The sequence below is a fragment of the Passer montanus genome, unplaced genomic scaffold (assembly GCF_014805655.1).
Source record: "Passer montanus isolate IOZ18808 unplaced genomic scaffold, ASM1480565v1 scaffold1, whole genome shotgun sequence".
NCBI lineage: Eukaryota > Metazoa > Chordata > Aves > Passeriformes > Passeridae > Passer > Passer montanus.
This window is the reverse complement of record NW_024356504.1, coordinates 26,952,257-26,966,110: the sequence shown is the minus strand read 5'-3', so window position 1 is coordinate 26,966,110 and position 13,854 is coordinate 26,952,257. Positions and strand designations below refer to the sequence as shown.

The following is a 13,854-nucleotide window of genomic DNA, read 5'->3' as shown; positions in this document are numbered from 1 at the left end:
ATCCCGCCGTTCCCTTTCACAGCGCTGACATTTACAGATAAAATCCATCTACAAACACCACAAGCCCCTCCTTTATCGCCCCCATCGCTCTGAGGGCGCCGGGCCCCCCCTCACTGCCCCCCCCGCTCGCGGTGTCTCCCGTCTCCCCTAGGGGGCGCACCGCCCCGGCGGCGCGCGGGGGGGCGTGGCCCGCGCGGCGGCGGGCGGTGATTGGCGGGCGCGAGGCTATAAATAGCGGCGGGCGGCGGGGGGACAAAGCAGTGAGCGCGGGACCGGCGGGCGGGCGGCGGTGCGTCCGCGGCTCTGCCTTCTCCACCGCAGCGGCTTTATTGTGCTTTTCACATTATTTTTGCCTTTTTCGCGAGGAGCCCAGGTGTGGTTTGGTTTTTTGGCTTTTTTTTTTTTTTTTTTTCTTCTCTCTTCTGTTGTGGCCGGCCGGAGGGACTTAAGGGGAGATCAATGAAGGAAAGAAGAGCGAGCCAGAAGTTATCGAGCAAGGCGGCGATGGATCCCAACCAGAACGTGAAGTGCAAGATCGTGGTGGTGGGGGACAGCCAGTGCGGGAAGACCGCGCTGCTGCACGTCTTTGCCAAGGACTGCTTCCCCGAGGTGCGCGGGACGGGCGCGGGGCTGGGCTGGGGCCGGCACCGGGCGGGCTCGGGCTCGGCTCGGGGCCGGGGCGGCGGCGATGGGCGCGGGCTGACCGTGCGCTGTCTCCCGGCAGAGCTACGTCCCCACCGTGTTCGAGAACTACACGGCCAGCTTCGAGATCGACACGCAGCGCATCGAGCTCAGCCTCTGGGACACCTCGGGTGAGCGCTGCCGTTCGCATCCCGGGAATTCGGGGAGGGGGATCGGGAGGAGCGGGGCTGCTTGGGGCTACCAGGCTCCGCGTGCGGCCGCTTCTGACGGCTTTTAGAGAAAAATCTCAGCTATCCTTGCAGGATGTGCTCGGCTGAGGGTGTGGGCAAGGCTCCGGGAAGCGGTTTGTCAGCATTGCAGGGGGATGTGTTCTCACCTGCCTGCCTGGAAGGAGCTTTCTGGGGAGCCCTGCTGCCTGCAAACCCCGCTCTGCCTCGGAGGAGAGGGAGAAGGTGTTCGTGTGCGAGTGGGGAATTATTTCAGCTCGCTTTGGAGCTCCCGGTGACCTCCTGAATGCCTGCTTGGTTTTTTACAAAGCAGCGCTTTTCAGTGTCCTAGAGAATCTCTTTTAGGGAAAACCTCTAGAATTTACCTCTGGTTCTGTGGGATGCAGAGGGAACCATCCTTGCCCCCACCGGGCTCTTCATTCTTCCAGTTTTACCTGGAAGAAACCGGCTCAGACGCCTCCAAGGTTGAGGGGTTTGGGGTTTGGCTGGCTCTGCTCACATGTTGAGACAGGAGCTTCTCTAGATCCGCCTGTCGTTGATAATTTGGATAATTGGGCTGCACTTAGAGCCAGGGGGGTGAGGGAGCACCCCAAAACTGCTGCCTCAGTGCTGGAGAGGAGCGTGGGGAGCCGGTGTGGGAGAGCTGAGGATGTCCAGGGGGGAATGACACCAGGAACATGACCAGAGGTGTGCATCAGCATCATCCGCAGAGCTGATTGGCAAAAAAACCTGCGGGAACTTGGCAGAACACGCAGTCCCTCTCTTTCTCTGTGTAGACGGCTCGTTAATGCTGAATTTGGACCCGGCAGTTCCTGCTCAGTGCGACAGCAGTTCTTGTACCAGGAATGAAAATGTTAATCCCTGTTTAAAAGAGGAGTTTAGGCGGCGGGTTGGCTTCCCTCTTGCTGTTGAGGAAATGATTCCAAATTCTTGCAACACGATTACTGGGAAAAGGCAGCCTCTGCCCACAACCAGTATCAGCTTTGCTCTGAGCTGATTTTTTTTTTTTCTTCATCTTATGCCAAGTGAGACTTGCAGATTTCTGGAGTATGTCTGGTCGGAGCTTTCATGCTGATTACTAAGCTGGCTGGAACCGTGGAGCAAGGGCTTATTAAAAATTATTAGTTATTTTGGAAAATGTTATCTTTATTAACACACAGCACACACGCAGGCTGGATGTGGGAAGGTTTGGAATCTGTTTGTCAAAGGCTGGAGACACCCATGGAATGAAATATTCCCTAGCACTTCAAAAGACAAAAGCAGTGGAAGAAAAAACACCTGCCAGCCTTTGTCCTCTGTCCTGGAACTCAGAGCAAGTGTGGTTGAGTCAGAAGCTTGAGACCAAGTGGGTGATTTGTCTGACATCCCAAAGTGAAGAGGAAATACTTGAAAGACCCAGTGCTTGGTTTTACAGAGTGGTGCTGAGTGGATCCTCTGGCTGTGGGACTCTGGATGAGGAATTTTGGCTCCGTGAACACCATCCCTTCTCACCCAGCTCAGAAAGCCAGCTCTGCCCAAGCCCATTAACCCAGAGCAGAATCTCATCAGCAGATAACAGGCAGCAGGAGATAAGGGAGTGTTTTAGCCTTATCTGAAAGTCTTGGTAATTTAATTTTTACAAGTCTTTGTCCTGCTCTTCTACTGGGTTAGGAGAGATGTCTGAATGGCATTTTTGAAGCAGGACTAAATCTAATTAACTTCAAAAGATGGCTGATCATTGCAGCACGGGGGAGGTGATGGCTGCAGGTTTTGTGGTGCTTGAATAACTCTTGGGAGGGGGGAAAAGATGCTGTTTAATTGAGTTTTTTTGGAATATGCTGCAGATACTTCCAAGATGACTCAATCAGTATTTTGTATTCATCTTTAACTCTTTTTTTTTTAACTGAGAGCATTTAACAGCCTTGCCAATCAGTCCCTTGAATTAAAATTGATAATTAGGTTTTGCAGTGAATCCTTTGGAAGGATGTACTGCCACCTCCAACTCCTTTTTTGCTCACTGGGAAAATCAGAAACGCTGTGGCCATTGGTTAAAATAGTTGTGTGAGGGTGAGAACAGGCCCTGATTGCCACAGTTTTGGTTTGTAATTCTTTATATACCAACGATAATGATGTGTTTTTACCAGAGAACTTCAAGGTGTCATGCAACTGATAGAAAAATTAAAATTCATTGGGGAGTTGTTGTTGCATCTTGGATTTGCCCATAGGAATATGGGACAAGTAAGAGTGGAATGGAACGGGAAGGTTCATTATTCAAATGTTTGCTGGAGCTGTCTAGTTCTGCAAGTCATTAGAAGGATTTAAATTAGCCACAGCATTAAGGGAAGCACTTGCCAAGTGGAATTTCAATGGGGTTTGGGACTACCAGCCCTCTCTCAAAGCAGGAATGTCTGGTTGCAATCTCACTACGCCATAAATTACTCTGCTCTGTGGTAACATGTGGCAGTCTTGAGCTGTTTGGGAGCCCTGCTTCTTGTGTGAGGTGGAATATTAAAAGTTTCTTCAGGTTAAAGCTTCATGTACTTTCAGGGCCACTGTGAAAGAAAAAAGAAAATCTGTATTAGCTGCCTTTATCTACCACCTAATCTGCATTTATCAAGTTTTTTTGGCTCCTTTGATATTTATATTTCTTGCTAGGACAACAGCAGCTGTGGCTTAGAAATACCATTAATTAGGTGTACATACCTGTCTCTCCCTAAAATGTGTTTTAGGGGGTTTCTTTATTGCTTGAACCGTGGCCACTCCAATAAAATAATTCTCAACAGGGCCAGAAATACTTACAACTGCTGGGGATTAGCAAGTAATTAAATCCAGAAGGGCCTTGGAGCTGAGAGTCAAGTTAGTTTTGCTGTGATTTTTGACTGTATACAATGTACTCCGTGTCCATATACAAACAGAAATTAATTGGAAAGTTTCGTGCTGAAACCTTTCAGGAGAAAGCTGAAACTTGGAGGAATTAAAGTTGCTAATTCTCCAAATTCCCTGGCAGTAAGGATTGCAAAGGAAAAGTCCAGTTGCTGTCTTTGCCTCCCAGCTCTCTTGTTGAATTCTGTGATTCTCTGGTTTTAATTGCTCATTTTTGCAGGGTTTTCTTATTACTTTTACAGGGGAATTGATTAGAATCGATACCTGGGAATGCCAAGTGTCCTCCCAAAGTTTTCCCTTGCAGGTGTGATCCTACAAAAAACTGTGAATATTTTGATATCTCTGTGCTTGGAGAGAGCCTGCACTGAAAACCCACCTCAGCCATCCCAGTTTTTTGGGGTGTTTTTTTGGGTTTTTTTTGTTTTTTTGGAGGAAGAAAACCTTCAGCACTGAATCAGCTCCTTGGAGCAGGCAGTGTTTGCTGTGTTTTCCCGGATAATTAGTGGGCCCAAGGGTTTGGGAGTGAGAATGCTGCTGTTCATCTGTTGTTCTTTCACTTGACTGGGCTCCAAAAGGCTCCAAAGCCTAATTCCTGGTGGCTGCTTGCTGGTGTGGAAATAGGAAAATCTTGCCTGTTACTGAGCCCTCCTGGCCCCGGGATGTGCAGCTGAACCCTCCTGGTGCCCTGGCATCTTCCAGACAAGCACCTCTCCCTGATCCAGCACCTTCAAGTGGTGCTAAACCACCCCAAAATTAAATATTCTTCAGCTCTTAACGATGTAATTCTGTTCTTTATTAAGATAGCAATATTTAAAGCTGAGCTTGGTGTCCCCTCTAGGCCAAACCCAACCATATTGCTGGGGAGGGGTTTTATTTCAGACTAAAAGCTGAATTTTTGTTGGACTCTGCATGAAACATAAGGTTTCAAAAGCAGACCATCCTTAATGTTGCAAGTATTTTTGGCTGAAATTATTGAAGCTGCCAAAGAAATTGAAAAAAAAAAAAAAAAAAGGAGGATTGCAGCTGGAATAAATGTCCAGCACAAAGGAAAATGAACTACAGCCTTATCAGCAACTCCTTGATAAAACTGAAAAACCACCCATGTTGTCCTTGCCAAAAATGCTTTATTTTACAGGAACAGAATCCCAAACACAAATAGGCTTTTTTTTTTTTTTTCTCTCCCCACAAATACCATGGCTCCAGTTCCACATTCTCCTTCTGTTTTCGAGGGTTGGCACGGCTTCAAATCTGCAAGGGAAGATGAAAAAGAGGGAGCAGCCTGGCTGGGCTGTGCTGGAGTTGTCTGTTCAGACTTGAGCGAGCCTCATTCCTGACATTCCTGCCTTCTGAGGCTTTCTCTGGGCAAAGGCATGGAAATGCCAGCTTGAATAGGCCTGCACAGCGAGGGCTGCAGCCCCTCTTTATTTGCACAGGAATAAAGGTTTGGTTATAAATGAGAGCAGGAAATTTCCTTTGTGGATCCTGCAGCTCGAGAGGTTGAAATGGGCTCTGTTTGTTCTGCCACACACCAGCTTGGAGAAAAGCTGGGGAATATCCCTCCTAAGCTTGCTAAAAGTGCTTTTATTCCAGCTCAGCATCTGAAATAGGAGAAATTCAAAGAGGGGGAAAAAAGAAAAACCTTCCAAGGAAAGCAGCTCCAGCTGCAGGGGTGGGAAGGAGTCTCGGGGCTGGAGGTGGGGACTCTGAGCAGAAATCCATCTCCTGGACATAAATGGGATCCCTGGAGCTGCTGAGTGAGCCCAGAGGTATTTGTGTGAGGAATGAGTTTCTGGGTGAGGCTTTGCTGAGACTCCTTTCTAGCCAGCACCCATTAAGGGTTCCCTCAGTCCTGCCCTTGCTTGCTGGAGCTCAGGGAGACTCAGGCAGTGCTTTCATGTCACCCGGGTGGCTCTTGGTGCCACTTGGTGCTGCAGTTCCTCTGTGCCCAGCACGAATAACCCAGCCTGGGGCTCCGGGGTGAATAACCCAGCCCCGGGGCTGCAGGACAGGGCTGTAATAGCAGTGCTGGGGATACTGGGGTGTAATTAGCACTGGAAAATGCTCATTGATAGCTGCAGCGAGGAGTTAACTCCGGGTCACCTCGCTGAGATTTGTTCCCAACGTGTCATTTGTGCTGAATTCAGCTGAAGTGGGGTGTGAAGAGCCTTTTCTGACAGCTCTGTCAGATTGACATCATTTACAGAGATGAGCATTCGAATTAAATCCTTCTCGTTCACTAAATTACCTTCTGCTACCTACTTTGGTAATGCTTCACTCCCCATGTGTTATTCCTCATTTCAAAAACAACATTCCTGGGATTCTTGCCTCCTTTCCCGTGCAGGAGAAGCCTTCCAAGTGAAGTCATCTGCGAGCCCTTCACACCATTCCTTGTGCAACAGCCTGAGCTGTCTGTCAGGGCAAAACCTGAGCAATTCCTCTAATCCAGTTAATAATCAGAGACCTTAGAGCCAATTAGTTCTGGAGAGCTGGGAAATCCGTGGGATAATGAGCTGATAACCCCCCAAACTCCTGCAAGCTGGGTCCTTGTGGTGGGTGTTCCATGCTGTGTTTTAGGGTCTGCTGTATTTTAGGATTTAGAAGTAAGGATGTGTGATGGCTTAAAAATACTAATTTTAAATTGCCCAGGCCCTTGCCCTGTTGGGCCCCTGAACTGGTTTAAATGCCTTTTTAAATGCATTAAGAAATGTATTTTCCTCAGGAAGTGAAGCTCACCACAGTTAAGGCCAAACCTAATAGTGGTTGAGCAACTTCTTAGAAAAAACAAATTTTTTTTTTCTTTTCTTTTTCCCCCCAAACCTGTTGCCAGACTCCCCAGATGATTAAAATACGATTTTTAACTCTGGACAGATTTTAAGTCTTCACATCCTGATTGTTGTTAAGCAAAACAGAAAATCCCTTCGCAGGCCTGCAAGTAAAACAAGCAGCACTGTACCTACATCTGTTCCCTCAGATTACTAAATTAGCTTTGATCTTGTTGATAAAAATCTGGTTTATGGGCTAAACATAAACATTTATTGCAAGCTTTATTGGTTTACAGATTAATGAGGCTTTTTGTGACAAATAACTTGAGTGCCTGCCTACAGGATTGGGATTTTTCCCTGCTGGAAATCTGTTTCCTGCAACAAGTTCTTCAGCTTGAAGCAAGAGTTTCTTCTAAGCATTGCCAATGTGACAGCTAAAGATGCTTTTTGCACTTGGAGCTATTTGTTTTAAATTAACTGTTAGATCAAAACTGAGGAATTTCAAATCTGCTTTAGAAAAAGCCTTTTGGGGTTGGAGGATTTGTTCTCCTGCAGGTTAATGCTGGGCCTTAAACTTGAGCTGAGCCCGTTTCCCTCTCCTTGGGAGTTTTGGTGGGTGATGGATCACTGGGGCTGTCTCTGAGAGCTCTCCAGGCTGTCTGGATGGCTGCAGGAAGAGGAGAACAGCAATTAATGGAGATGTTGTTTGTTTTCCCTGCAGGCTCCCCTTACTACGACAACGTCCGCCCGCTCTCCTACCCCGACTCCGATGCTGTCCTCATCTGCTTTGACATCAGTCGGCCAGAAACCCTGGACAGTGTCCTAAAAAAGGCAAGTGTTTGAGCAAGCCCTGAGCACAGAGCTCTGCTGGACAAGCTCATCCTGAAATCCCTGCAGCGGTGCTGTTCCTACTCTGGAAACTTCCACTTTGTTTCTTTAAATGGAGCGATGACAGGAGGGTGCTTTAATTTGAGGTCATTTGTTTGAAAGGGGTGGATGTTAATTGAAAACAAAAACTTGCTAATGGACATTTGGAGCTGAAGGAAATTCTCATTCCTCAGCCCTGAGACAGCAAGGAATTGTTGAGGGTGATGTGAGGTGCTGTAAGAAATTGTATCTCACATGTTCCTGTAACAGGATTGGGAAATTTTGCTGGGTAAAAATTGTCTGCCAAGTTTGGACTTCTGCCACGGCCTTACATAATTTGTGAGCCTGACGTTGGAAGGAGCAGTGACAAATGCCTCTGGAAGCCACCAGCAGAGCTTGCAGTGGCACAGAAATGCAGCCCTGCCCCAAGCCCTCCATGAGATCACTGATCCGAGCTTGTGTCACACTTCCCACGACTCAAACTCGCAATTTTCATAGTCGGGCTCTGTGTTTGCAGGGTGGTCCTGGTCCTCTCCTTGGCTGCTGAGCATGACTCAACTGCACAGTGGCTTTGGGGCTTAATGACCTGAAGTTCCTTTTTTTTCTGGGGCTGGGGCCAGTGATTCTTGTCTCACTGGGATAAAGTGCCTTACAATGCTCTGAATAGCCTACAAAAAATGCTTCAAAGCTACTCTGTCTGTATCAAAAAGCATCCAGAGCTGTGGTTTTTCTGTCCCTGTGAATGCTGGTTACTTAATTCTGCAAGAGATTTTTCTTAAAATGCTTTTAAACCCAAATTACAGCCTTCAGTTTTAGGGAGTATCATCTGTTTGGATTATGCTGTGAAGGTTTTGGCTTTGAGTTCTCAACATAACCTTGCAGAAGGGTGAAACTAAATGAATTTATCCCAAATTCTGTCTTGAGGGTCTCCTTGCTGTTTCAGCCGGGACAGATCTGTGTAGTTTTGGGGTGAGAATGCAGCAATAAAGGCACATTTAGCCCTGCTGGTGCTGTGGTTGTACAGCTGAAGGTGGGGACACCATTTCTGCACTGGCTGGGGCTGGGTGTGAGAAGCAGCAGCTCTGCAAACCTTTGCTCCTGTGGGTAAATAATCTCAGCTCATGCCCTCCTGATTAGTAAGGCAGTGGAATTCATGAGTGTGTGAGATAGGAAGATTTCATCCTTGACCAAGTTCTGCTGGAGCTGATGCCTTCAAAAAATTACCTTGAAGGCAGATCCAGCTATTACATAAAAATATTTCAGCCTGGGACGTCAGGACTGATTAAAGTTGTTACCCATTGCTTCTTTGGATTTAAACATGAACTGTTGAGTTTTATCTTTTTATTTTGTTAGGGTCAGGATTAAATGTGTGAGATGGTATTTTTTGTTTGGACTTGAATGTTTGTTAGTTTTTATTTATATTAGAGTTTTACAAACTTTGAATTCTACAGTATTTTATTTTAACAAACTAAAAATAGAGTTCTGTTTATTTTTTTACAAAGGATAAACTTTAAAAAGTTTATCCTTAAAACTTTTTTAAGTGTCTAATTAAGAAATGACACATAAAGTATTTTTATTTTTAACTTAATAACTAACTGCTCATGACTCGTAATGTGGATTTTATCTAGTTACACAATACCACCCAAACCCATGAAGGACTAGCTTTTGTCTTAGAACTTTTATCTTGTTTTATATATATTACTATAGTCTAAAACTTTAAACTCTTTAAGTTTTCTACTGTGTGATGTTGCACACTTCTAATCAAACTACAGACCTATAATTTTAATTCTGTGATTAATCCCATTTTGGAAGCCTTCTCCACAGCCTCAGGTCAGATGCAGTGTTCTCTTGGGGTTTAGCATCTGACAACACAAAGTCTAAAATCCTCAGGGTCCCAACAACTAACAATTTGCAATTTTGCAGTGGAAAGGGGAGATCCAGGAGTTCTGCCCCAACACCAAGATGCTCCTGGTGGGCTGCAAGTCGGACCTGCGCACGGACGTCAGCACGCTGGTGGAGCTCTCCAACCACAGGCAGACCCCCGTGTCCTACGACCAGGTAGGAGCCACCTCCTTTTCTGTGCTTCAGCAGGGAAGGAAAACCCCTTTTCTGTCACTGGAGCCCTCACTGGGACCAGCTTCTCCCTCATGATGACACCAGTGCAGCATAAAAGTCAGATTTGTGCCTCTGGTCTAGGTGGAGGAGGGTTTGAAAACTGTTTAGGATTAAAGGAAATCCTGCAGCCCCACAGCACATCATAAAATTGTCCCTTTAAACATCATAAATTGTTGTCTGTTTGGTTGCAAATTGCTTTTTAGGCGAGTTGTTAAAAACTTCCTGCTTTTCTGTGCCTGCACACACCAAAAATGTAGCTAAAAGGTGACACATCCTGTTTATTCACTGACAAATTGGTAAAATTGCTGTCTGCAGACTTCAGATTTGAATGTTGTCTGACTTTGGAACCATGACATTATATTAGAATATAATCTGTCCCCAGATCCTTAAGAAACCCCTTGTCCCTCCTTCTGAAGGTGCAGCAGTGCCAGAAGGCATCTTAATTCTTGATGAGTTCTTTGCTCTTGGGGAAGGGAGAAGTTTGGAGCCAGGCGTTGGAGGAGAGAAAAGGGAAAGGAATCAGGTCATGGGAGAGAGCAGGATGTAGGGAGCAGGGAAACTGCTCTGAGGTGAGCTTCCCTTATTACTCACTTGTGTGTGATCATTCATGGCAGCTGAATCACCCTGTGGCACCTCCACGAGTCACCTCAGTGTCTTTAGCAACCAGTTTGGGATGGTTTCTCCCTCATGTTTTCCAAAGCAGCAGCTCCTGATGTGGGGTTACTAAGGATGCAGCATGTTTGCACTGGAAAATGGCAGGACTTGAGTAAAATCAAGTCTTTCCATGAGAGTGATCACAGCTTTGCTGGCAGGTGGATTTTTTCCCCCTGGATTCACAGCTCAGCCTGTACCCCTGAGGAGCAGGAGGACACAGCTTCTTCTAAATCCCCCTGCCTGGAATGGAGTCAGAGCCTTCCCGTTGCTCTGAACTCCAGCAGGAAGCACTGGGAGGGTAAGGACAGGCTGGTGACACCCTGCTCCAGCCTCCCAGTTCAGGCAGCTCCACCTGAGCAAACATTTCTGAGGCTCAGCTGAGCAGGAGCCGAGATGTTTGACTGTGGGGAGGGCTGCTCCCACAGGCTCCTGCTGCCTTATCAGCCTCTCCCCCTTGCCATTGATAAGGGGTTGCATCACTGCAGGGCAAACAGGAGGCTGGATGCCCAGGGATTGGTGCCATCAGGCTGGCACTGAGAGCCAGGAGGGGCTGGAGGCAGTGTGTGAGGAGTGGCACCTCAAGGATGTGGTTGGATTTCGTAACTCAGTAAAGATTCATCCCTCAGAAATCAAATTTCCCTTGGAACAACTCCTGTTTTTTCACATAATGCTGTATTGTGTTCAGTAGCCAAATCAAGGATGTGGTTGGTTTTTGTAACTTAGTAAAGATTCACCCCTCAGAAATCAAATTCCCTTGGAACAACTCCTGTTTTTTCACATAATGCTGTATTGTGTTCAGTAGCAAAATCCACCATGGGATCCCAGGCTATTGTCATCTGTCTGGGATGTTTGCCTTGTGCTGCTGGACCAAATATCCCTGCTTTGACTTCTTAAAATCACTAAAGAAGGGATCCTAAAACCCCTCATGTTCTTTTTCACATTTTTTCCCAGTTCCCTATCAGGAAGCTGATAGAACTCTCCCAGAACACATTTCCCTAAGAACTTTGTCCTCTTCCTGGAGCTGGAAAAAGGACTCTGCTCTAGCTCAGGGCAGCTACTTATTCCTTAAGGCATAGAATTTCTCTTTGGAGATTTCAAGCTGCCAGATTTTCCAGGAAATTCCCAGATTCAGGTTCAGGTGAAACTGCTGAAAAGGGCTCGCACAGACCCTTCAGGCTTTTTGCAGTCACTGAGCTCCTTTTCTCTCCCAGTTTGTGTTTATCAGCACAGCAGATAATGCTTGGACACTTGTTTAACTCCTCCTGCAAACAAATCTCTGTTTATTTTCCCAAGTTAGCTTCGGCTTTCCCAGGGAAACAGCGCAGAGCTGGAATTGTGAGGATTGCTGAGGATTTTGCACAACTTGGTATTGATCACATGTTCCTTTTTCCCCTCAGGGTGCAAATATGGCCAAACAGATTGGAGCAGCCACATACATCGAATGCTCAGCCTTACAGTCAGAAAACAGTGTCAGAGACATTTTTCACGTCGCCACCCTGGCGTGTGTGAACAAAACAAACAAAAATGTGAAACGAAACAAATCTCAGAGGGCCACAAAGCGAATTTCACACATGCCTGGCAGGCCAGAACTGTCCACAGTGGCCACGGACTTGAGAAAGGACAAAGCCAAGAGCTGCACGGTGATGTGAAGGAGCTGGGATTTCCTGGAGGAGGAGGAGGAGGAGGAAGATGATCCAGGAGGGGTTGGAGCTCAATGAAGTCACAGCCACAGGGTGTTTAATGAGGGCTTTGCCAGTGCTTTCATGGAGACTTCTCCTGCTGTGTGAGACTGTACTTAAGGACTGAGCAGCAGGAAGAAAAGGCTCTGAGAGAGGTGGCATCAGGAATTTCTGTTGAAGACAATGCCAAAAAATAATAATAAAAGGGAAAACGTTTGAATGTGCTGAGAGAAGAGAGAATGATTGGGAAAATAACCCTGGAAAGGAGAGATGTCGTGGACAGTGCTTGTTTCTTTTAGTAACGCTCTGCTCCTGGATGCTACCACTTTGATTTCATTCAAATAATACTTTAATGGGATTTTTTTTTTAATGAAGACGTTATTAATACGCCCTTCTCATTAAGGAACTATCCCCGTGACCTTAGCGTTGGTTTTCCAAAGGATTTGATCTCATTTTTTTTAGTAGCTGGTTGTGAAAATGGAGAGGATACGAGGCCGTGTGTGTCACCTAGAGGAAAATTTCGGAGGAGTCTGGAGTTTTGCCTTCCTGATCCACGGTGGGGATGAAGACAGCTGTTTGAGGATTCCCAGCATTCCCGTGGAAATGAGATGGATGCAGTTTGGGGGTGGGGAGTGGGGGCAAAGCAGCCCTGTGGGGCTCTGACTCGGCTGTTCCTCTTTGTGGTTGTGATGTGGAGTGCAGTTGGTGCCCAGTGCTGGTGTTCTGTGTGGCCTCGTTGCTGTAGGTTCAAGTGGGAGGTGCTGAGAGCTGTGATGGCAAATGATTCGTGGTTTTGCAGCCCTGATCGTTCCTTAAGCCTTACTGCCCACCTGGGGATGCCCCAAAAACCCCCCTTGGGCTTCTCCCAGGAACTGGAGAGCCCATGGATCCCGCAGAAAGCTGCAGACAAATGCTCTTCTGGGATGTGGTTCACTGCAAAAAAAAAAACAAAAACAAAATTACCCCTCAAAAACCTGCAAATGAGCCAGCAGAGCCTTTTGTGGTGCTCCTCATTTTCGGGAGGAGAAGGGGTCTGAAGAACTGTGAGGCCTTAAGGGGTCCCCAGTGGGAACTGGATACTGCCCTTAGTTTTAGGATTAACACAAAAGTATCCAGCCCCCAGTCCTGAAATGGGGCGAACTGGTTCAGTCCAATCCCTTTTTGCTGTTGTTACACTGAATTAAATCAGCCTTTTCCAATGGTTTGCAACTCTTCCTGACTCGCCAAACTTCTCCCAAAGGAAGGAGACAAAGCTCTGAGCAGGCTGGTTTTTGCTTGTGGAGGACAAGCATTTCATTCCCAATGGTGATGCTTCATTTTTGAAGTGTTTAAAAGCTCTGTTCACTCGTGCAAAGGTAAAGATGAACTCATAATTAAATCTCAGTTCTGTGTGTTCCCAGCACTTTGTTTCATCTGAGAAAAGAAGACAAATCTCACTCCCATTCTGGTTATTTCCCACAAAAAAAGGACATTTTTGACCACCATAATAAGCTTTTAACTGATGCAACAGTGCTCTTAGGGCAGTATTACAAAATAGCTGGTAAGTGCTTCTTTCTGTATTTAAATATTGTGGAAAAATAAGTTATAACTGTTAAAAAGCAGGACATTCATTACTTTTTTTTTTTAATTGTTGAAGTCACTTTGTATGTTTGGTTAATGTTTCTGCAGTATTTATTAAAATACCTTTTTTTTCTTTGAATTAAAAAACAAAAAAAGGAATTTTCTTGTAGTGGAAACGGCCTTTGTGTGGTAGTTCATTAATAATTGTGTCTTTTGGGGCATAATTGTGCTGGGGTTTGAGAAGGAATCTTTCTCTTGCAACAGCCTTTTGGGCATTAAATTTTCCACTTTGCTGTGGGTTCCTTCCCGGAGTTGTTTCCCAAAAATGCCAGAGGCAGAGGAGCAAAGCAAACACGTGGGGGTTGCTTTGCTTTGCCTCTCAAGCTGAATTTTCACATTTTCAAATTTAGCTTACAGGTTGTTCTTTGCCAGAAAAACTCATTCCCAGCCGAGGGTTGTTCCTGATGCTGTCATCACTGGGAGATC

General features: G+C 46.2%; 1 protein-coding gene across 1 annotated transcript; it reads left to right on the top strand.

Annotated features, from left to right (window-relative positions):
• The first annotated feature begins 271 nt into the window (after positions 1 to 271).
• RND3 (Rho family GTPase 3) lies at positions 272 to 13,515 on the top strand. The gene is made up of 5 exons (XM_039713578.1): positions 272 to 609; positions 725 to 812; positions 7,215 to 7,324; positions 9,284 to 9,418; positions 11,527 to 13,515. The coding sequence occupies exons 1-5, from the start codon at positions 460 to 462 to the stop codon at positions 11,776 to 11,778; spliced, it is 735 nt and encodes a 244-aa protein (XP_039569512.1). The 5' UTR covers positions 272 to 459; the 3' UTR covers positions 11,779 to 13,515.
• Positions 13,516 to 13,854: the final 339 nt, after the last annotated feature.

Coding starts and splice junctions, on each gene's coding strand:
- RND3 (XM_039713578.1), top strand. CDS start 460: ATGAAGGAAAGAAGAGCGAGCCAGAAGTTATCGAGCAAGGCGGCGATG. Junction 7,325..9,283: donor TGGACAGTGTCCTAAAAAAG/GCAAGTGTTTGA, acceptor GCAATTTTGCAG/TGGAAAGGGGAGATCCAGGA. Junction 9,419..11,526: donor CCCCCGTGTCCTACGACCAG/GTAGGAGCCACC, acceptor TTTTCCCCTCAG/GGTGCAAATATGGCCAAACA.